This window comes from Lithobates pipiens, unplaced genomic scaffold (assembly GCF_037356315.1).
Source record: "Lithobates pipiens isolate NorthernLeopardFrog02 unplaced genomic scaffold, aLitPip1_a1.2 Scaffold_19, whole genome shotgun sequence".
In the NCBI taxonomy this organism is placed as follows: Eukaryota; Metazoa; Chordata; class Amphibia; order Anura; family Ranidae; genus Lithobates; species Lithobates pipiens.
In genome coordinates, this window is record NW_027507764.1 from 372,959,868 (window position 1) to 372,984,539 (window position 24,672).

General features: G+C 39.9%; 1 protein-coding gene across 2 annotated transcripts in view; it reads left to right on the forward strand.

Moving 5' to 3' along the window:
- Positions 1-24,672, forward strand: part of CARMIL1 (capping protein regulator and myosin 1 linker 1) — a 405,018-nt gene that overhangs the window by 262,039 nt on the left and 118,307 nt on the right. For both annotated transcript variants that reach the window (XM_077492299.1, XM_077492300.1), the window contains exons 17-22: positions 3,561-3,630; positions 12,647-12,728; positions 14,421-14,520; positions 14,609-14,663; positions 18,251-18,423; positions 21,916-21,984. In XM_077492299.1, the coding sequence (XP_077348425.1) occupies positions 3,561-3,630; positions 12,647-12,728; positions 14,421-14,520; positions 14,609-14,663; positions 18,251-18,423; positions 21,916-21,984 (549 nt within the window). The remainder of the gene's footprint in view (positions 1-3,560; positions 3,631-12,646; positions 12,729-14,420; positions 14,521-14,608; positions 14,664-18,250; positions 18,424-21,915; positions 21,985-24,672) is intronic.

A 24,672-nucleotide genomic window follows, 5' to 3' on the forward strand; every position in this document is an offset into this window, starting at 1 on the left:
TACAGAGGGGATATTCTGTCATAGACCGGGCCACCGCCTGTAAAAGAGCTATAAGAAGGCGCGGTGGCCCGGCAGAAGAACCGAAGAGGGGGACAAGACCCCCGAAGTCGGAAGAAGAGGCCGGCGGCAAGGAAGAAAGCCGGACTCCTCCGCTAGCAAAACAGCTACAAGAAGATAGCGGAGGAGTCCGGCGAGAAGACCCCCGAAGACGGAAGACCCCCGGAGCTGTGCAATAAAGTATTTTATCTCGTGTGTTGTGTTTTTTTTGTACTTTTATTTTACAGGTGAATGGGTAGGGGTACATTGTACCCCATACTCATTCACATAGGGTGGGGGGCCAGTATCCGGGGGTCCAGGATTCCGATAAGCCCCCCGCCCGCAGACCCCGACAACCAACGGCCAGGGTTGTCGGGAAGAGGCCCTTATCCTCATCAACATGGGGACAAGGTGCTTTGGGGTGGGGGGGCCACGCGGCCCCCCCTTCCCCGAGGCACCCCTCATGTTGAGGGCACGCGGCCTGGTACGGCTCAGAAGGGGGGGGGGCGCTCGCTCACCCCTCCCTTCCTGGCCGGCCGGGTAGCGTGCTCGGACAAGGGTCTGTTGTGGACTTGGGGTGGACCCCCACGCCGATTTTTTTTTTTCGGCGTTGGGGTTCCCCTTTAAGTCCATACCAGGCGGCGGGGCCAGCGACGTCTCCTTCGCGGGCCCCGCCTACTTGGATTTTGAGCGGACTTTTCTCCGGGCGGGAAAAGTCTGCTCATTTCAAAAGTACGGCGGACTGGCATACACACGGCCGGATTGTCCGCCGAAATGCGAGTCCGGCGGGATAATTGGAGTGCAACACGGCATTCTAAGTCCGCCGTACTTTCGGGTCAAAAAAGTATGCCGGAGGCTACACACGGGGGGATTGTTTGGCGGACTTGAGTTTGCCGGACTTTTCCACCGGATTGTTTGATCGTGTGTACGCGGCATTAGTAACAACACTCCATGTTATACCAAGTTCTTTGGAGTAATTCCTTTGAAACAAAAACAAATAAAAACAAAGTCCCAATAACTTCAGCGAATGTATTCTAGCCGGGATGAAGAGTCGCATTCCGGGCACAAACTTCAGTCCTCACTGAGATAAGCCAATGGGAGGGAGCAACGAACTTATCTTGTGCAGTCTTGTGTGAATAGCTCACTTAACGTAGGATCTCTTAGACATGAAAGGATGTTAGCCCAGTACTTAGGCATGGAATAACATGAACATTTTTTTTTTCTTGTTTAAAAGATAGAAACCCCAGTTGACAAAAATCCCATGAATCCCTTGCATACTTTTAAGGTACTGGTCATTGGAGAGTAAGCCATAATCCAGCCTGGAGTGAAACTGCCCTCCATGTCTACCAATAAGGCCTGTCATTTTCTGGACTAAGGTGGAATCCTCGGGTGTGGGTGGGGTTGCAGCCTGTGCCCTGGACTGTTGCTTAGCTTTGGGTTGCTTCTTTGAAGGCATCAGACTGCTCCTTGTCAGGCAGGAAAACTCTGGAGATGGGGTAAAGAAAGAGTCAGGGACAGTGGAGCCAGGGGGCCAGGAGTGAGTGCTGTGGTGTAGCAAAATGGCCGCTATGTACAATGCTGGTGTTGTGGATTGTCTTTCAGGTGGCTACAAAAATAGGAGTGCTGTTATGGAGGGTGTAGGTAGCAGTCTGGTCGGCTGGGCAGCTCCAGTGGCAGTGAGCTAGGCACAAAGGAGTCAGGGGGACCAAGATTGAGCATGTACACTGTAGCTGGGTGGAGCAAGATGGCCGCCATACATGGCACTGGAGCCAGGGGTTAGGGCCACTGCTCATTTTTTCAAATATAGATGGTCACCCAGCACTGTGGATTCCAGATCTGACAGGCCAAAGCGTTGTTAGCAGGGGCATAAAGCGGGTACAGAGGAGTTAGGAGGACCGGGTGATCGGGTGTGGCAAGATGGCCGCTACTCATCGGGCCGGATCCATGAATTGTTCTCCAGAATACTGTTCCTGAGTGCCACAGTGTGGGCTGCAGGCAGCAGTCGGCCAGCGGTGGAGTTGGGTCACTGTATGAGGAGGAAACCGGGCCCAGGGAGGCCGGGAGTGAGCACCAGGGCCGGAGCCACGGTCTTTCCCTCAGACAACTGCAGCTGTGGGAGCGATGCGATGACGGCCTCAGGCGGTGCAACGATCCCAAACATACAGCCAGAGCTACAATCGATCAAAGCATATTCATGTGTTAGAATGGCCCAGTCAAAGTCCAGACTTAAATCTAATTGAGAATCTGTGGCAAGAATTGAAAATTTCTGTTCACTGATGCTCTTCATCCAATCTGACAAAGCTTGAGCTATTTTACAAAGAAGAATGGGCAAAAATTTCACTCTAGATGTGTAAAGCCGGTAGAGACCCAAAAAGCCTTGTAGCTGTAATTGCAGCTAAAGCTGGTTCTATAGTGAATACAAATGTACGCCACACTTTTCACATATTTGTAAAAAAATTTGAAAACCATGTATCGATTTTCTTACACTTCACAGTTATGTGCCACTTTGTTGATTTATTGCATAAAAGCCCAGTAAAATACATTTACGTTTCTAGTTGTAACATGACAAAATGTGGAAAATTTCAAGAGGTATGAACACTTTTTCAAGGCATTGTAGTTAGTCTGATTGAAAAAGAGACGCAAGTCCATCTAGTTCAACCAATAAAAAAAAAAAACTCTATATACACAATCCTATAGCCACAGTTAATCCAGAGTACTGCCGCGTACACACGACCGGACTTTTCGAGGGACTAGGTCCGACGGTCTTTCCGACGGACTTACTTTCGGCGGTGTTCCGACGGACTTGGCCGCACACAATCACACCAAAGTCTGACGGATTCCAACGTGATGACTTACGACTGGACTAGAATAAGGAAGTTCATAGCCAGTGGCCAATAGCTGCCCTAGCGTCGGGTTTTTGTCCGTCGGACTAGCATACACACGAACGGATTTCTCGGTCCGGCGGAGTTCCGGTGGAAAAATTTAAAACATGTTCTATTTCTAAAGTCCGATGGAGCCCACACAAGATCGAATTGTCCGATGGACTCGTTCCGTCAGACCTTTGCTGTCAAAAAGTCCGGTCATGTGTACGCGGCATTACACAAAAAAAAAAACATAATCTAATTTGCTCTAGCAGGGGAAAAGTACCTTTCTGACTCCCCAGGAGGCATTCATGTGTTCCCTGGATCAATTACCCCTGTGTTAATACATATAAATATGAGCATACAGTTATATTTTGTGCATTTAGGAAAAAATCCAGGCTTTTTTTTTTTTTTTTTTTTTTTTTTTTAACAATTTACTCTTCTACATTTTCACAGCTATTGCTGTGAAGATATCATTCCATATTTGGAGGTCAAATCTATTTTCTCCAGATCTAAAGAGTTCCCCTTGTCCTCTGTGATGACCTTTAAGTGAACGATCTCTAGATATCCATTGACCAAAACACAGTATACGGCTCTGCACTACTGGAACAATGATGAAATGCTTTAATGTTTATTTAATCATAGTTGAAATGTATTTTACAGAGCTCTACTGCTTGGCTTGGCATGTAACCCTAACCTAAAGGAAGTGTCTCTAGATCTCAGCAATTGTGAGGTAAGAAACAGATGTCTACCTATACACATGGTCAAGAAATTGGTTCTAGTTTTGGAAAATTATGAAATATAAAGAATATATCTAGTTGACTTATTTATATAATATGGAATTGCACTATGATCTTTCTTTATGCTTTGTGAGCCATAAATGTGCATTGTATTTCATCATAACCACTGTACTCTTCCCAGCTCAGTTATGTATTGTGCTGGTCCCCTAATTACTGCATAAAGTAAACTATTATGTTTTTCCTCCTCTTTCAAGACTGAGAATGGAACAATCATTAAAATACATTTTGTTAACCCCGAAGGAATTCTTCATGTAATTCCCTTAAATCAATTATTTCAGAGCTCTTGACATGCTCTGAATTGTTTCATGCTTATTACAACTGGTATAATTATTTTTTCATAAGGTTGACGCTTTACTGATATTGGCGTAATACATTTTATTGTGGTGTTTTTTTATTTTTTGAGTGAAGTATGCATAATTGAAATGTGGCTATACTTTGATACAGATCCTTTTTTTCAGTACCATTATCTGCATTAATTCATTACAACCAGTCACGTGTAATCAGATAGTGACCATCAAAATAATAAAGGCACGTTATGTAGTGCACATTAAACCACAAATTTTTTATTTTTATTTTTTTTGCATTATTTACTATACATGTAGTGCCAGTTCACTTTTGTTGTTTGCCTATTACATTGAAATTTAACCATTTGTGTTCTGTCCTGCTCCCTGGGATCCCCCCAAAACCGAGTACTTTTCCGGTTCTGTTGTGCCTCCTTTACCCACTGTGCCTCATTGTTGATGAGACTGTCCATCATAGCAATGGGACAGCAGTGAGACACAGACGATGGAAGGAAACAGCCCAGAGCCAGCAACTGGTATGTGGGAGAAATGCATACTTGTATTTGGGGATCCCGGATAGAAGAACAGACTTGGAGTGGAGGAACCTGGAGTTACCTACAAGAAAAGGTAAGTATAACATTTTTTAATTGTCACAGTTTCAATACAATGTATGTTTTATATATTTACAGCATATATAAAAAACATACACTATATTGTCAAAAGTACTGAGATGCCTGCCTTTACACACACATGAACTTCACAGTATCCCCAGTCTTAGTCCATAGGGTTCGATATTGAGCTGGCCCAACCTTTGCAGCTATATCCGCTTCAACTCTTTTGGGAAGGCTGTCTACAAGGTTTAGGAGTGTGTCTATGGGGATATTTGACCATTCTTCCAGAAGCACATTTATGAGGTCAGGCACTGATAATGGATGAGAAGGCCTGGCTCGCAGTCTTCACTGTAATTCATCACAACGTTTTTCTATTGGATTGAGGTGAGGACTTTTAAGTTCCTCCACCTCAAACTGTCTTTATGGACCTTACTTTGTGCATTGGTCCAAATCACTTGGTGGAGGGTGAGTTATGGTGAATTATAGTAACTTGACTGGCCTGCACAGAGTCCTGACCTCAACTTGATAGAACAGCTTTGGGATGATTTGGAATGGAGACTGAGCCAGGCCTTGTCCAAAATCAGTGCCCGCCCTCATAAGTGCTCTCCTGGAAGAATGGTCAAACCTTTCAAACCTTAGACACACTCCTAAACCTTGGACAGCACTCCCAGAAGAGTGGAAGCTGTTGAAGTTGCAAAGAGTGGGCAAATTGAACCCTACGGACTAAGACAGGGATGCCATTAAAGTTCATGTGCGTCTAATGGTAGGTGTCCCAATACTTTTGACAATATGTTGTATATATGCCTTGCAAGAAAGGGCAGTATGATGGGATTTAGTTATAGGTTAAACATTTTTTTATATATGGGGGAAGCAAGCTCTTACTCAGAGTAAAATACAAATGGCTACTTCACTGCTGATTGCTCATTAGAAAAGAAAGTTCTTGCTGTTCTTGCGGTTTGGTCAATATAAATTATCAGTTATAATTCATATAAGCGGTTTTGACAGTGTGACTATTTGATATGCCCATCATATTTTAGACTTGCTTAACTTTTAAACAAGTAGCACATCGATATGTCACCTGTAATTTTACAGTGCCAAGTAACAAGAGTAACATCAGAAATTGAAATATTAAATATAAAAGTTGTGTGAAAAAGATTCATATGAATTTGACACCAAAGATATGTTCCCTGGAATTAGGCTTAAACAGTTGACATAACCGTCTTTAGATGTTCAACCTCTAGTAGTGTAAGTTCTATAAAGCCTGTGAGATTTTTCTCATATGCTCCATCACACACTTGCTCTTCACATTCTATCCACTTTTGAAAAGCTGCTTTGCCACCCTGAAGACTGAGGAGGTGAGCAGAAGTCCCTCAAAATGTCATCTTCTAAATCCAGTGGGCACTGCACATGGCTAAAGATTGACCTACAGCTGGCAATAAAATATTAGAAATTGGTATGAGCAGTACACTTTTGAGGGAATTGAGTATAGCCTAACACCTTTCTGGAGATGGGTCTCTTTGAACTACTCGCACCCAATCCAGGCAAGCATTTGTGACGGTTTTGGTTACATTACCGACACAGATTAGAAAACTGGTTGTAAGGGTTTGCCAGTGCTCAGATTGAGACGTATCCATGCTCTAAAGCTGTCATTAGAATGACATCTTCCCGAACAGGGCTCTATCCCTGGCCCCATTAAGCTTCTGTTTGAGTGATGTCCCAGCCAAACGTTTTATGTAAACAAGGGGCTGGGGGTTCTCGTGATGGCATTACACAAATAGGGCCCACTCGGTGTGTGGAGCTTGATGGCGAACTGAAAGACTAGTTCCCCATTAGGTCTACCTAAATTTTAATTGACCGTGCACAACAATGGGTGAATTTGAAAACTATTTGACTAAATAGCAGCTATGGATCCACCCGCTGTCATGTGCTGTCAATCAACAGCAAGTAGACCTGATGGGGAACAACTAGCCTCTCAGTTCCCCACCTAAGAGTGTGATAGGTGCAGTGGCCGGGCAGAGAGCACACTGAAGAAGGGGTTGTCCAGTATGGACATATCGTCCTCCATCCTGTGCTCTACCAGATTCATGTACCTGTCTATGACGGGCACATGAATGCGGTGCAGCACGACAATTTTGGTGCCGCAGACTAACAAAATTCTAAAGGGTATCTTTGAGACCCTTTATGAATTGACCCTTTTGTATTTCACCCCCCCAAGTCTATCTTTACAGCTGAGACTTAGATACATGTTAGCACCACATATGCTGGTGGTGGTATAATGCATTATGAGTAAATCATCTGCATTGTATGCACATACTGCAGAACCTTTCCTTTTTTTTTTCTTTTATTTAAATAATGCTGGCACATAATAAAGCAGAGGATTGGAGGATATTTTTTCCATCTTCCAGGTAAATTAACAATGTATATTTACTGAATGGTAAAAAACAAAGTTTACTCAAAATTTGGCCAACATATTAGTTATCAGAATTTATGTACTCAAATCCTGGTAGTGATGTTTTATAAGTAAAAGAGGCATTCAAATTGGAAACAGAAATTGTTTCATCCAACTCTGAACAGCTATTTATTCATCTTTAATCAGGATCAAAGTATGATTCATCGCAGGTGCATCTTCTCAATAGACAAATGGCTTTCATCCCTGCATGTCTCCTTTGTATGTCTACATTTTTATTTGAATTTGTATCACTATATTTTTTACAATACTATACATAATTAAAAGTAAAACTGATTATTGGACAGTGGGCTACTATTATCTGGGCCCAAGTGAAAAAAAACACAAGCTGGGGTTACTGGGACATCTTCATGTATAGATGTCTTTCTTGTTAGGAGAAGGACCATTGAGGCATACATTTTCAAACCAAGCCTCAGTGTAGCCTCGTACCCCGGAAAAAAGATAGACTTCATAGCTATAATCAAAGACTGCATTTCCACCCATACCTTGCATAGGTCTTCTGAAACTGTAAAATAACCTTTTGAATCTGGTGGTGGTGGGCCAAAAAATACTGTTAGACCATTACTTTGGCCGGCTTTGGGTCATCTTCTCAATTATATGATATGAATCTTATAATGTGTCATCCATTGTATATTATTCAGCATAGATCACTAAATGCAGTTTATAATAGAGCAGAATTCTATTCGGGCTCTTATTATATACAAGTATGTCTGGGAATACACTGGTCATTACCAAAGGGAATTTTGTAGTTAGGAGTATGAAATTACATCAACTTTTAAAGACAGCACCAGTAATGGGAAAACTTGCTGCTGTCCTGGCCCAAGATACTTGACCTGTGTGCTTAAAAAAAACAATAATCCTAAATTACAAATTGCCACCTATTAATATTTACAGATATAATAAAATATATTATCTAGATATAAATAAAGGCATAACAGTGGATTATTTGTGAAAATAAACTTTTTTATGCACAAAGTTCAATTCCTATTTGTTCATCTAACTTCTTCAACTTACAATATCTGATAAGGTAGTTCAAGGTATTGTGTAAAGCTGGATTTTTACACTCTTCTGTTGTAGTGCATTGCATTCTTTCGAGCCTTAAGATGCAATGCATTAAGGCAAAACACCAAAACATCCCAAAAAATGGACAGACTCATTTTAACACATAACACACCATGGCTCATGGTAGTACATTACTAGGCATAGTGGTGTGTTGCAACACACGTGCGTTGGAGCTTTGCTGCCTTATTGTAATGGCATTGCAATGCACATACATGTGTGTTGTGAAAAAGTGTGAACTCAGCTTAAGGGTGCTTTTACACTGCCGTGCTGCGGTTTGTCCACAGCATGGGTGCAGTCCAGTGTACCCGCTGTTTACCATAGACTTCTTATGTTCCACATTTTTTTGTGTTTTCTGAAAGCGCATCAAATTTGCAGCATGCGGGACTTTTGGTGCGCTTTCAGAATATGAACCAAAACCACAGGACATAATTGAAGACTAGCACTCTCGCCTAGCAGTAAAAAGGGTCGCTGGTTCAAATCCCAACCACGACACTACCTGCCTGGAGTTTGCATGTTCTCCCTGTGCCTGCGTGGGTTTCCTCTGGGTACTCTGGTTTCATCCCACACTCCAAAGACATGGAGGTAGGTTAATTGGCTTCTGTCCAAAATTGACCCTAGTATATAAATGGGTACCTTAGATTGTGGGCTACTTGAGGGTAGGGACCAATGTGAGTCTGCAATGTACAGGGATAGGGGTAGACGCTCACTCAGGTTGAACTGGATGGACTGGTGTCTTTATTCAACCTTACTAACTATGAAACTATGGCAAACTGCAGGTAACTCACATGAAAACAATGGGTACACTGTGGTGCACACACACTGCAGCCAAACTGCAGTGGGGCAGTATCAAAGCACTCTAGATGTCCCTTAAAATTAGTTGGGCAACTAGGTAAGGTGTGGAGCAGGTTTATTTTACCAAAAGCTCTACAAAGCCTCCAGGCTTCTAGAAACAGGACAGGACTTACTATGCTTCTTGTAAAACAAGTTTGTTTTCTCTAGTTCACTCCTCACCAAGTGTATGTAAGAATCTTTTGTCCCAAGAAACCAACCCTCTGTGTTCATACTATAGCAGTGCATTTGCTTGGCATGGGACCCAGAAATTAGTGGATGTGATTGTAGTAAGCACCACTTTAGTGATTTCCAACTCTCAGGAAGATCTGACAGGTATGGAACATACATACTTTTCCAAGATAGACCAAGAATTCATCTTTAATTGACGAGGTCCCTCCTTCTGAAACTGTGACTAAGATTTACAGAAGGAGATGTCCTAGATCCTATATTTCGACTACTACCAATTTATCAGTTTGCTTGCTTCTTACGGTCTAGTCTTAAAACAAAATATTCTAAACTCACCATGCTCCTGTAATAATCTTTTTGATTTGAAGTGAATTATTGACTTCATTGTTCATTATGTTTTGCAATTGTGCCATTCTATAATTTATATGGTTTTGCATGAATATCTTTTGTGTACTTATCTCTGTCTGCTTTCCCTGAAATGCTTCCTAAGCTTGGTCACTGTGTAAGTACCTTCTGTGTCTTATCGCAGCCTCTCATTTTATTTTGTACTTCTTTTCTGTATTATCTTTGTATTTAGCAAGCACCTGTTTAACATTTCTTACATTTAGCATTAAACAAGTTTTTGTTGCATTCTTTTTTTTCCCCATTAATTTATTGGCACAGAATTTCCTCTGCCGCATGTTACATAGTCAGAGCTGCATAACTGATTGAGAACTGGCTTTCTCAGTCTATCATTTGAATACAAATGTCTTCCTTTGTGAAGCAGATAGTCATTTATTAGACTTATCAGTGCGTGAATATTCTCCAGTGTACCTGATTTATGGAACAAAAAAAATTTATGTAGCAAAGGATTGTGCAACTATCTCTGGTGAGAGAAAGAACAGAGCTCTATGGAAATATTTTTAATGAACTTGGTTAATTACATTAATATTTTTTCACACATTGTGTTCATTAACATCTACATCAAAAAAGTACAAATGTGCTTTGTTTTGCTCTGATTATAAATGCAAAAAATCTGACATTTTAAGCTTTGGTGACCATTAAGTGGCTTATGAAGAAACATGCATGTTTCTGGTAGCCTCGGGTTGCTTGTGTAAGCACTTTGTTGGGACTTTTCTGTCTGCATGGAGCGAAAAGGACTCCTCATTTAGAATGTGTCTTTCAACTGGTAATCTACAGTTTTCTTCAATTCTGAATATATTACACCTTGCTAAATGCTGGCTCTCTTTACAGCAGACAGTACATGTCACCAGGCACAAGTACACAAGCCCTTGTAGATTTGTGTTTAATGTGATATTCTAATGACCAATGTTCCATATGCATTTCAAGCCACATTTATCATGACGAAAAATGCAAATGTTAAAGCATAATTGATTGCGTAGTGTAAATTTGCATGATATATTCCAGGTGCATCTAAACAAAAAGGGTACAACCTTACAGTCCCTTTTCTAAAGAAAGCAGCCAAAGCTTGAGTAGAAAAGCCTGTCTCCCCACCAACAAGCTGCAGAGAATGAGATTTGCTCTCTGTGTGGAACCATTGTAATTGATTTACTAAAACTGGAGATTGCGAAATTAGGTGCAGCTGTGCATGGTAGCCAATCAGCTTCTAACTTCAGCTTGTTCAGTTAAACTTAGAGAAACAAACCTGAAAACTGATTGGTTTCTATGCAGAGTTGCTCCGGATTTTGCACTCTCAAGTTCTAGTAAATCAACCTCAGTGTTCTCTCTGCTGAAGTCTGACACACGCCCTGCTTAGTTAGACATATAATCTCTGCAATCAGTAATGCCGTGTACACACGACCAGACTTTCCGGCAGACTAGGTCTGACAGAATCAGTCCTTCGGACAATCCGATCGCGTGTGGGCTAATCCGATTATTTTTCATTTAAAAAAAAAAAACAGACGGATCTAGAAATAGAACATGTTTCAAATCTGTCCAATGGACTCAATTCCTATCGGAAAACCGTTCGTCTGTATGCTGGTCCGACGGACCAAATACGACACAGGGGAAGCTATTGGCTACTGGCTATTGAACTTTCTTTTTTAGTCCCGTCTTACATCATCACGTTCAAAACGAACAAACTTTCAAATGGACTTAATTCATTCATGTGTGGCCAAGTCCATTCGTTTGGAAAGTCCGTCATGAAGACCATCGGACCTAGTCTGCCGGAAAGTCTGGTCTCGTGTACGTGGCATAAAGCTTATTCTCCCTGCTGATTTTAGCTACATGGGTTTGCAGGGACAGCACTGCTTTCATGCAGAGATCAAGGCTCCCCATCTGCAGCATAGTGGCAGGGAAGATGATTTTCTACTAAGGCTATGCCTGTTTTCTCAAGAAAACCAACTGTAGGAAGTTGCAAAAAGAAAATAAATCACTGCTTTCTTGGCTCCAGCAGCTTTTTGACTCTTTACTAAACAGCAGCAGGAAGGGGGCACAAAGCATGTCAGAGGTGACCCCTACTGCTGTTTAATAAATTGGAAGAGTTGCTGCAACCTGGGATGCAGCGATTTGTTTTTTCTTTTGACCAGTTTGCTTAAATTTGCAAAAAGTCAGACTAGCATCTGGGGATTTTGCAGTGAAGCATGTGGTGAGCCACTTACCTCGGGTGGTATACATATCTTATACCTATCCGAAGTATGACTTTGCACATCATAATGCACCTGAACTGTATTTGGCTATTTTAAACTGAACGTTCAGGAGCAGCATTGGGTAGTAAATACATGTGCCAAGGCTACCAGATATATTTTTGGCTGTGTGTAAAACTTAGCTAGGAGATTGCTGTTTGGATCATTGCAATAAAAGCATTGTTTACTTAATTTTTTCCTTTTTGAGCATTGTTTACCTTTGCAGTTCATTTAATTGTTGTAATAATACTTAAATGACAAGCTGTTAAACTGTGCTTGACAATAATTATAGAAAAGCAAGGTGTTTCTTAGCTGCCTAATTTCATGCAAACATTTCTAAGGAGATGAAATGATTGCTATTGTTACAAACATTTTGCATATAAATTATTTTATTAATAATTAAAAAAAAAATTAAAAATGTTATTGGCTCAGTTGATCATTGCTGGAAACCTCCAGTGATGGTCTTCAAAACGGGGTACTGTTATGAAGATCTAGGTTGGTTACAAACCAAACCTAGACAGCATTTCAGTTTCTAAATTACAGTTCAACACCACTTGTTTTAGCTATGTGACTTAAAACTGGCAAAGATGATGGATCTTTGGCCTAGAGTAGGGGTAATAACCTCCCCTCAAATGGGTGATTATATAGGTATTGCGTCCTTCACTATATTGTACAATACAGACAAAACCCCTATAAGATAAACCACGTAGGACTTTCCAGATACCCCACCATATACCAAGGTATATATGGTGGGGTACCTTGAAAGTGCCCTATAGTATTTTATGTTTGATATATTTATTTCTTAGTTTTAGTTACATACGTCACATATAACCTGTAAGTCACAAGCAGTAGTATATCTTCTTATTGTACTTGTACCTTGTATTTAGCTAAGATCAGGAGGAGCTCAAGTGCTAGAAGGCTGCATAGCAGAGATTCATAACATCACCAGCTTGGATATCTCTGATAATGGTAAGTGAATATTTTTGCATATGAATGAAGTTGAGATGATGACCCTGATATCTATGAATGTCGGCAACCTGCACCAAACAATATCTGCTGAATAAGCATAGAAGTAGCAAAGGACCATGCTGGATATGTTTGGCTTTTTTCTATTGTCAATGATTAGATTTGAGGTGGAGTTTACTTGCCATGTTCCTTTTTCTATCCTCATTTGGCAGGAAGATCCAAGTTCATTTTTTTATCCCCATAGTAGTTTAAACAAAATTGATCGGATCATGTCTGTTTTTTGATAACCCTATAATGCCCATTTTTTCTAAGCCTACCTGAATGTCCACTAAGAAGTAAATGATAAGGTTTAAGAGATTAAAAGTACTGAGTACCAGTACCAGGAAATTAGAAAATTCTTCCTTGCAGTGGTGTACACCCATGGTGTTGTAATTTCCTAAAGCTATCAACAAATTCACAGCAATATGGCAACCCAGAAGCGTTCTGTATGCAGTTGGTGTGAAAAACTACCTAAGAAATGTTATTTTCTCGTGTGATTAGCATACTGATTTCCTGAGACATCTGCACTAATATAAGACAAATGTTGTCATCCTATGTAATAGGAATTATTATTTTTGATGAGATGCTCTCAATGGGTTAACTTCCAAGGGATGCAGAAACTGCAACTTTTCTCAATGAAACACTAAAATTAACCAGGTGGTTATAATGAACCGGGCCCTCCCATTCGGGAATCAATCTGGCAAGGACATAATGGAACTATAGAGCTTTTTACTACAGAAAGAAATTGCTACAAAATTTGTTAAAATACTTGCAATATACATAGATCACCTAGAGGAGACTTTTTTGTTTTTCTTCTCTTAAAGTAGTAGTAAACTCGATACTACCACTTATACCTACAGGTAAGCATATAAAAAGGCTTACCTGTAGGTACTGTGAATATCTCCTAAACTGTAGGCGATATTCAGAGGGCATGCAGCCGATGACTGCATCAGACCTTCAGAGCCTGTGCCAGAATCGATGGCTCCCACGTGCAGTGACGAGTAGGAGTGACATCTTTGTGGCTCCAGCCAGTCACATAGCCGGAGCTCGGAATTTCCAGAAGAAAGACAAGGGGAACGTGTCGGCCCTCTCAGTGGTGACTGAGCTGGAGGGCTTTGTTCCAAGGTGAGTATTTCATAAAGTGCTTGTATGCAATGCATACTAGCACATTATGCCATTGCCTTGCAGGTCTTTTTATTTTTATTTTTTGAAAATCAGCAGTTTACCACTGCTTTAACAAAAGTAGAGTTGGATAGTCAAGGTACAAAGTTCCTATGGCTCTTACTTTTATTGGCTTGGAGCATAGTTGACTACAGCGCCACTTGTTTTCACAAAAAGGAAATGAATGACGAGTTAATCAGGTTTTATTGTCAGATTTTCATTGCATTTAGGATCATTATCCTATCATGTTGTCTGTGCAGTAAACATCAGTACACAAGGAGAATTCTAATATGAATAATCTGATCCACATTGTGTGTTCAGTCTATTTGTCTTTTCTAGCAGAAAACCATTATCTAAAGAGTAAACAATCAATTCTCTGATATAGGCTTGTTGAAAAGCTTGCTGAAATACAATTTCTAACTAAAATGTTGCTGCGGCACCAACCATCTCTTGCCTTTCTGCTATTATTTTGATGGAACACGTATCTCTTCACAGGTTTGGAATCTGACCTTTCAACTTTAGTAGTGTGGCTTAGTAAAAACCGATCTATAAGACACCTAGCTCTAGGGAAGAATTTTAACAACATGAAATCCAAGTAAGTTTTTCTCTGTATTGCATGCTTTGTGCAACTACAGTAGTCAATATTTTGCCACAAAAGCAATATGTCCTTTTTGTTTCTGTAGAAATCTAACCCCTGTTCTGGATAATTTGGTACATATGATACAAGATGAGGAATCGGTGAGTAATGCTTCTTGACCATCTGTCATAATGATCAAGCAAAGATTCTTGTGTGGGCCCCAACAGACTGACTCCTGAATGACTAGTCTTGGAGGAAATAGTTATTCCCTGTTTTTGAATTTTAAAACAAATTTACCCAGAGAAGGCCAGCTCCAGATATGCCTTCCAGACTATTTTTTATTGGATATGTTTTATAGCAAAAAGTAAAAAATATTGTTTTGTTTTTTTTCAAAATTGTTGGTCTTTTTTTGTTTATAGCGCAAAAAATAAAAATACCACCAAAAGAAATCCCTTTTTGTGGGACGAAAAGGGCATACATTTTATTTGGGTACAGTGTAGCATAACCACGCAATTGTCAAATTTTATAGCAGTGCCGCATCGCAAAAAATGACCTGGTCATGAAGGAGTGTAAATCATCCGAAGGTCAAGTGGTTGACCTGTGTAAACTGTATGTAACTATAAAAAGCTCAGAAAACGCATGGTAGATTTTATATAACCTATATAAATACAAGTGAGCAGTGGGTGGATACATTGGTAAGGCATACACAAGTGCAAAAAAAAAAAAATATGGCAGCACAAAGAAAACTGATCCTGCAAGAAATAGAAGGCAGCCCTTTCAAAAAGTACAAAATAAGCTGTTTTAAATGGGGAAATGTAGCATGCATTGTATGGGTGCTGGATTCTAAGACAGGTGGAGGTATTTCCTTTAGTAACCAAACCAGCTTTTCTTTATTTTTTTTAACCTGCACATGATGACAGATGGAATATTACCAGTTACTGCCTATTTTTTATGAATCATGCCTGCTGTTGTCTGAAGCACACAGACATAGCCATGAGTACAGGCTGATTCTTCCATCGCAGGCATTGAGCTCCGTGGAGTTATAAAAGGTTTGGAAATTTCACTCTTCCAAGAAGCTGATGTCAGAATAATTCCTGCAACAATAGCGTCCGTGTTTTGAGTTCTCTGGGAAATTTGTTTTTTCTTGGATTGAAATTCTACTCCTATTAGCATATTTCTAAAGTAAATGCAACATGTAAGAATAACCTGCTGAAGAGTTTAAATATGCAAGAGAACCTCTGTTATAATGCTGACTTTCCCCGCAGAGAGGGCTGTGCATTTTTACAGCTTCCTCCAGTTTTCTCAAAGCTTTCTCTTTCATCTGGTAATATCCTTTTTATTCACGCTCCTAATGTGTGTCTTCAGTGTTACTTTTCATCATGGAGAGAATGCCTCTGGCTCATTCACTATTAGATTCACATTTGCTTTATTTTCTTCTTATTCTTTTATTTTTTTGAGGTCAGTACTTTTCCAATATTTAATGCTTTGATGCAAATGAGTTTTTGTTCCCCTCTGAACAGTCGCATCGAGAAATGCTTCAATTTATAGTATACCATATCCTATAAATATTATGCCACATTTAAATTTGTCTTGTTTTGCCAGTTTTGAAACACTTACATACAGAATTATGTGGACTGTATACATCTCCCAAAGCAGTATGGGACATATACTAGAAGTCAAGGGGTTCATATCAGACATAGATTGCAAAATGCCCCATGCAAAGAAACTGTTTTGTTCCCCTGGGATGTTTTTCTCTCTTGCAACACTTATACGATTGTTCCTTTTTGCAGTGGTGCCACCAAATCAGAATTGTGGTATGTTGTATCTGTAAGCTTGGCTGTCAGATTTTTCGGTGTTCCCTATCACATTCCACCACTTACTACCCCATTCACACCAGCCGTGACCCATCTGGCATCACCAGAATTATTGTAATTTCTTCCTAGTTATTGCTAGCACCAGCCACTCAACAGCAAAGCACTTGCCTTTTAGAATATTGATAACCGCTTTAATTTTTGTAAGATTAAAAAGAGAAGGAAGGAGGATTTGGCCCATTGGAAAGCAGAAATTAATGAAAAAAGTGTTCAAATACCATTTGAATAGTTTTTTGCACTAGTCATGAGAAAGAATGGCAAACGCTTCAGGACCGTTTCACAATAGTATGCTCCTGACAGCATACAGTATAATATGCAAAATAAAATCTTCACTGGGTAGCCTAAAATAATGTTATATTAGATTTAAGAAATATAAGCCAACAATTTGTAATAGTTCTATTATATTTGTATTACATCAGAGTGTTGGGTTCATTTGTTAATTTTTCATCTCCTTTTTTTGTTTAATCATGGCTCATCTAAATTAAATAAATGTATGTATTTCTATCTAAAGGGAATTTAACAGGCTGAATACTTATAACACGTTAATAAATTTAGAGTTTTCAATTAAATACTTATCTTTATCAATGTTCACCCAACTTTCACCCAAGATTTACACTTTTTGAAATTACTATAAAAATGTGTGACTTGAAGGTGAAAGTTGGTCTATTTTGGGCAAAATAATTTTTAAACCAACTTTAAGTATATAATCTAAAACTCTAATGTATTAAACCTGTATGTATATTCAGTCTGTTAAATTTCCTCTGCACTTCACATTTACTAATACCTGCAGTCAACATTCCTGTGTGATCTAGCTTGTTTAATAATTTTTTGTGTCTTCTAAATGAAGTAACAGCAGTGTTCCCGATAGTAGAGATGAGGAGATCTCAGATAGAAGGGTTTTTCAACTGCTAAGGAAATTCATCATGAAATCTCCATTAAGTGTAGTGTGAAGGACATTAATGGTGTACACTCCATACATGAGGTTACTGTTACCTGATGCAGACCAGTGAATATTTTAATTAAATTTAGTGGGTGTATAGAACTGTTAATGAATGCCCAATTACCAGCAAAACATTTAATTTTGTTGAAGAAGCAAGGCGTAAAAAAGGGTTTGATCTTATATCAGACCATCTTTGTTTTGGGGAGATTTCCTTTTACTTCCTGTTAGGGCTGTCCTCTGCATTTTCAGTAGGCTAGAGACTTTTTAAAAGATCTTGCCTATATTTGTATTGCTGTCTGTGCCTTGGTTTTTCTTTTCCACTTTATCCAAAATTAAAAAAGATGATTGAGCTGGCACTAGACTTGAAGGCCCCCTTCATATGAAATGCTGCATTAGTCCAATGCATTACTGCATTAAGGCAAACTATTCTGAATGGGCTGGCAGTGCACCGCAATCCACAGAAAATTGGACATGCACCTCTTTTCACAGTGCGATTAATGACCTGTATAAGTGACTGAGCCGTATGGTCCTATCTTTATAAGAAGACTAGGTACAGGTACATATCTCATCAGTGAGTTGTTTTGCAATTAGTTTAGTATGGTGTCCCTGCTGCTCAGGGCTGAGTCACAGTATAGCTATAGAATGGGCTGGAGATAACTGATTATTTATTTTTTGTGGGGATCTTGCCACCTGCATGCCTTCAAGTGGTAAATATGAATTACATTTTATTTCTTTATAGTTGGAATATTATTTAGTCATTTTATTTCTTGTTGTGCTGAAATTCAAATATTTCTTTCTTGGTCGTTCAAGAACTGCAGGATATATTGATACGTTATAATTGTTTAGATTTTTATTAATTCTTGTTTAGGCGAGACACTGAAATGTGAAATGTGCCTGAATACTACATGACAAGCAAAATAATGTATTGTCTTTGCAGCCCTTGCAGTCATTGTCACTGGCAGACTCTAAGCTAAAGACAGATGTGACAATCATTATAAATGCTCTTGGTAGTAATACATCATTGACCAAAGTAGATATCAGTGGCAATGCCATGGGAGACATGGGAGCTAAGATGCTGGCTAAAGCTTTGCAGATCAACACAAAGCTCAGGTGAGTTCTGACTTTTCCTTCTGTTCAATTAGTTTTTTATATTTTTAATATGAAAGTCTGTTAAAAATGGCATGAGACGTTTGCCCAGTCATTTGAATTTTTACTTTTTTCCAATTGTAACCTCCATATTTAAAGCTAAACTCCAGGCAGATACAAAAAGAAAAAAAAAACATTTAATTCAGTTATGTTATAAAAAATATTAAATGTAAATGGGTACTATAACCTGTCTATATGTTAGATTCTTCTAATACATTGTACAGGAGTGAGCATAGCTCTTACAAGAATGGGAGTTCTAGCACTATGAGCCCTTGTACACACGGTCGGAGATTCAGACGGAATGTGTCCGATCGGACCATTTTGTCGGATATTCCGACTGTGTGTGGTCTCCATTGGACTGTTTCCGTCGGAGTATCCGACGGACCAAGTTTTCCAACTTGTTGGTAAAATCTTCCGTCAAAATGCTCCGATCGGACATACTCCGATCATGTGTAGAGAATTCCGATCGGACAAAGTGGCACGCATGCTCAGATCAAATTCCTACACCAAAGCTATTGGCTACTAGTGTTAACGTAGTCCCGTCGTAACGAAATAACGTCATCACGTTCTGAACGATCGGATTCTCCGACAACTTTGTCTGACCGTGTGTATGCAACAGTTTCAGACAATCCGTCAGACAAAATCCGACGGACAAAACAATGGCTTGGACATAATTTATTATACAGCACTAAGAATTTAATGCTGATAGGACGGAGTGAACAGAATGTTGAAAGTGTGGTGATGGTCTTTCAATGTCCAGTCCATAGGCTGGGTGCGGATCATTGACTAAAATGGTATTTGTTAACAAAAGTGAAGGAAAGTGAGGTAACGAAAAAGTAATCCTGTCTGCAAGGAGTGTTTACCACAAGTCTGGATGAACAAAATTACAAAACTCTGTCGGGTATAAACATTTCAGATACAGGGTACATGTAGTTTAGTTACTATATATATTAAGTTGTCTACTTGAACCTTTAAAAAACAGTACTTTATTGTTTTCGGATAAAGATAATATAGAATAAATATATTAAACAAAATAAAGCTGGTTATAGATGGATCATCTTTCCTTTTGATCAGCCAGTTGGCTAATCAAACAGAAAGAAAAGAAAGAAAATGACCCAATTCTACCATCCACACATTTTGAGGTAGAGAAGGGAGGTCTCCCCACTGCACTAATGTATTCTGATGGAAGGACTCCCTCGCCATCAGAGAACACTGATCAACGCAGCAGCCTGTGGGGAAGTGCAGCATGGTGCTGCGGCAGTAATTACACAAACTCCAGCTTCAGAGAACAGAACTTGCATTCACAACAGACTCTGTGAGGAGGCACCTGACTTGGAACAGCAACATGTAGCAGAGCAGGTCCCAAATGCGCTGGCAGCATCTGTCTTGAGGGGTGGAATGCGACCTGGCCAGTCCGGCCTCAAATGGGGAGATCTCCATGTAGGATGGCGTGTCCTTATCCTTTCCCTACTTGTCAGGAACCTCTCCCTGCCGCTAATCACTGTCCCCATCCCATTACCCAAATGGGAAATGCGTGCCGCTAGCTTGGGAGCCAGGGCCTTAAATAGGTTCTGCCTGACACAAGATGGCTGCTAGTTTCAGATGGGACAGGAACATCCAGTCAGGTAGCTTCCCCAGTGACCCTGGAAACCATAGAGTAACCATGTTCCTCTTGACTTCCTCTCGCCTGCAATGTTACTGCAGTTGAGTGACACCTGCAGTGGAGAAAGCAAACTGCATCTGCCTACAAGCTGATTGGCTGCAGCACTGATCGAAGCATGTGTTTTAATAATATAGTGGGCCATATTAGATACAGGTAGAGCTTACTGGGGTTCTTGGGGCCCATTTGCCAGTGCATTAGTTACCATCATCATTATTGTTTTTTGTATATAATTCAGTTTAATATAACTATTTGTATTTCTGTGTTTTTGGTAATACTGATAAACCCATTGAACACGGTTAAATAATCTAAACCTTCTCCTTATGCAGCTTGGTCTTAATATGCTTCTTTTTACATTTATAACCTGCCTTAAAATCAGATGTGCTTTTTCAGTGTGTCCTTTTTCCTCAGGTGTTCAAATGGCCAACATTTTTTTTCTGTTTAGAGTAATGAAAGGTATTCTTGACAGTTCGTAGGATCATGTACAGTTCTAAGTGCTATTTTTTGGCATTTCACATTTTTCAGCACTCCCCCATTAGCAGCACTCAGACTTTTTTTATGACTAGCTGCTATGTCTGTGCCATTCTGTTATTGAATGAAGCACTGGTCATATATTAAGTATGAGGGACATAGGAAGATCTCTGGTTGAGAGGCAACTAACATACCTGATAGTTATGCTGCAAGAAACCATTACTTTTCTCCCCTTCTCCACTTACATTTGTATGCAGACCACCAGTGAGGGGTCCGTTCCAATTTTTTCACTGCATAATAACAAGAGCATTCAGGGACGTACAAGAGCTCGATTTTGCTTGGTTTCCATGTAATCCTCGGTTCTTTTTATTGCAGATGTTAAGCTTTTACAGCTGGTGTTGCCGAAATCCAGCAAGGACCCTGGTCTTATTATTGCTCCTTACAGTCTGAAAGAATTATTGTACCTTTTGAACTGACACTTTTGCCTCCTAACCTAAAAATTACTATTTTCCTTATAATCATTCACGCTCATATCTCGAGGGTACTGGTATAAAAAAAATACACATTCAAATGGTTTGTGCTAAAAATTCATTATATATTTGGTTTTAGTATTTAGTGTTACTAAACCCAGGACCCTGCAGTCACTATATCTGGTCTCCCACAGTGCACAGAACATGGAAATGCAAACTACTAAATACCTTTCTTCTTCAGCCGAATATAGCAGTCTTGTGATTTATATCAGTGTCTGGTTAAAGCTTGTTGGATGAGTTTTCATTCTACTCTGACTGTCCTATGAGGATGCAAAACCCCTGACCCTCTGTCTGGACAGTGCTGATTGACCCTGTACTGATCACATGCACTCTCCCAAGAAAAAAAAAAAAAGAAACTCTCGCAATACACACCAAACTGAGCATGTGCAGAGTCTCCCCAAGGCTCTGTACTATCAAGAAATGATTAGGGGACAGTGTAAGAAGGGGAGGATCAGAGGAGATGGGACCAAACAATCTTTTTACACAATGTGTAGGATTAACCCCTTAGGTTCCACAATGAGTATAACCTGCATGTTTTACATACAGACTATTTTTTTCTGTTGATGGTCTATAACGCTTTAATATTGTTAGTGTTAGTTGTGATTGTGCAACATGATTCAATCAAAGGAAAACCAGAAGCATTAAAGTTCTAAAACACAACAATAGTAGAGAATTACGTGTAAGGTTAGTTCAGATCCCATACTTCTCATATACAAGTAGCACCATTTTAGTTGAAAGACAAGCTATGGGGCGAATTCTCTGCATATATGTAACATGTTCTTTGTGTTATGGTAGGACTGTGATTTTGGACAAGAACAACATTACAGCACAAGGATTTCAGGATATCGCAGTAGCTCTAGAAAAGTAAGTATGGCGACGCTGCTGCAGATAGTAATTTTGATGTATTAGCAGGAGAACATTTATCCATTCATTTATTTAATGTATTTTAGCTGGAGAAATGTTATCCAATAATTTCTTTAAGGTAATTTCAGATTTCACATTGCATAGCAAAGTCCACGGAACATTAACATTCATCAATGTCTCTGTAGGAGGAACACACTTAAGCCAGTTTTTAATGGAAGACAATTAAAACATCAGTGTTAAGAATCGGGAGGAGAACTATTTAGAGAGAGAACATACAAACCTCATGCAGATGTTGTCAGTGGTGGCAACTGTACCCAATGCACCAATACTGCAGCACTAAGCTTAAACCATTGTTCACCTCTATCCGTTCTAAAATGTTGGAAACCAAATAATATATTTTCTCTCTAGAATTGTATACCCAAACTCCCACCATTGCTCGTCCTCTTCCCTCCTTCAGCACCCCCACCTGTCTATACTCTGATGTTGACTGGTGTTGGAGTTTGGACGGGGATATGACATGGGGAGGATTTTTCCTGCCTATCCAGATTTTTATTGTTTTTCAATGTGCACACCGAGCTACAAATGCGCAGGTACTGGACTGATTTTGATCCATGTGTGCTCAATGTAGTTGAAAAGAAGTCAATCTACTGATCAACTTCTGTTCAACTGCCCCATAAAATAAGTCGCTCAGCCAGCAGCTGCAGTGCTGATCTGTGTATTCTGGCAGCAGGGGAGTCTCCCCATTGTCAGAATACATTGGCACAGCAGGGAGGATTCCCCCATCAACCTTAAATGTGTGGATAGGTAAGTTGGTTCCCTTTTTTAGTTCAGCCCCCTGGCCAGCTTTAGTATACAATTTTCTATGTGCATGCAAAAGAGTTTCATCATCCTTCACCATTCAAGTTAGCCAAAAATTTCGAACTCAGCAGGGTTTGAATACCATAAAAATGCAAATGCTCATGACTGAGGGGAGCAAGGATATTGCACCTGTGAGGAGGACCACAAACTTATTTCTGTGCGGTTTAGTTCTTTTTTTAAATAAGCTGGTCAGTGCACCAATTTGGGAACCACTGTTGCTTCCTATTCTAAAATGCAAGTTTCCCATGCTGTCATCCTTGTTTTACTAGGATTAGGAGTCACTGAACTATAGCAAACCATGCAGCCTGTTTTGTCAAACCCTGCATGTTATTCCTGGTCAGTGACTTACTAGGTTGTGAAGACAGGATCAGGATGACAGTCCCAGAGCATGCAGATTTTAAAATCATGTCAGCTTAGGCCAGCCATAGAGATTCAATTAAGTACTATAAAACATGTCTGTGCTTATCTCTGATTTCACTGGTTTCCTTATAGTGAATTTGTGCATAAAGCACATTTAAAAAGCTAACATTAGTGTCAAGTTACTGACGGCATAGGCTGTCACTACCTATTGCTGAAAGACTCGCTTTCAACCTGCCCAGAGCCTTCCAAGCAAGAGCCATTTCACACCTTTTATTTTGGTGCAGTTTGGTTGCAGTATGTTAAAAAAGCATTTGCTATATCTCTGATCTATTTTCCAACAAAACACGCCAAGTGATATTAAACCCAAAAACAAGAACTTATTATGTTGCAGCTTACCAATCCAACTATTGGTCCTGCCAGTAATACACCTCCTGTCTCAAGGCTGGAACATACAGGCTGAATATTGGCTGGTTCAACAGAAACCAGGTGACGTTCGGCCTGTGCCTAATGTCCTGCTTCTGTCAAATGGGCATACTGTAAAAATGGCAGCTGTTTGGCATCCGATCAACAAATCTGGGGAGGGGGTAATGTTAGATGCACTAGCAGATACAGATGAACTAGCAGATACAGACCAACACGTGTTAGTCAAACTCCATCTAACACTCTTAACCACTTCAGCCCCAGAAGATTTTACCCCCTTCCTGACCAGAGCACTTTTTACAATTTGGCACTACATTAATGTAACTGACAATTGTGTGGTCATGCAATGCTGTACCCAAACAAAATTTGCTTCCTTTATTTCCCCACAGATATAGCTTTCTTTTGGTGGTATTTGATCACATCTGTGGTTTTTATTTTTTGTGCTGTAAACCAAAAGAGAGACAGTTAAAAAAAAAAAAAAACATTTTTAGCTTTTTGCTATAATAAATATCCCCAAAAATGTTTTAAAAAAACAAATTTCTTCATTAGTTTAGGGCAATATATATTCTTCTACATATTTTTGGTAAAGAAAATCGCAATTAGCATATATTGATTGGTTTATGCAAAAGTTATAGCGTCTGCAAGCTATGGGAAAGATTTTATGGCATTTTTTTTTTTTTACTAGTAATGATGGTGATCTGCGATTTTTAGTGGCACTGCCACATTGCAGGAAACAGATTGGACACTTTTAACACATTTTTGGGACCATTGACATTTATATAGCGATCAGTGTGCTAAAAAATGCACTGATTACTGTGTAAATGTCACTGGTAGGGAAGGGGTTAACACTAGGGGGTGATCAAGGGGTTAAATGTGTGTTCCCTCAGTGTGTTCTAACTGTATGGGGATAGGACTCACTAGGGGAGGAGACCTATTGTTCCTACTTAGTAGGAACAAACAATAGGTCTCCTCTCCCTTGACAGAACAGGGATTTGTGTGTTTACACACACAAATCTCTGTGCTGGCTCTCATGCACACACTCGCGTGTGG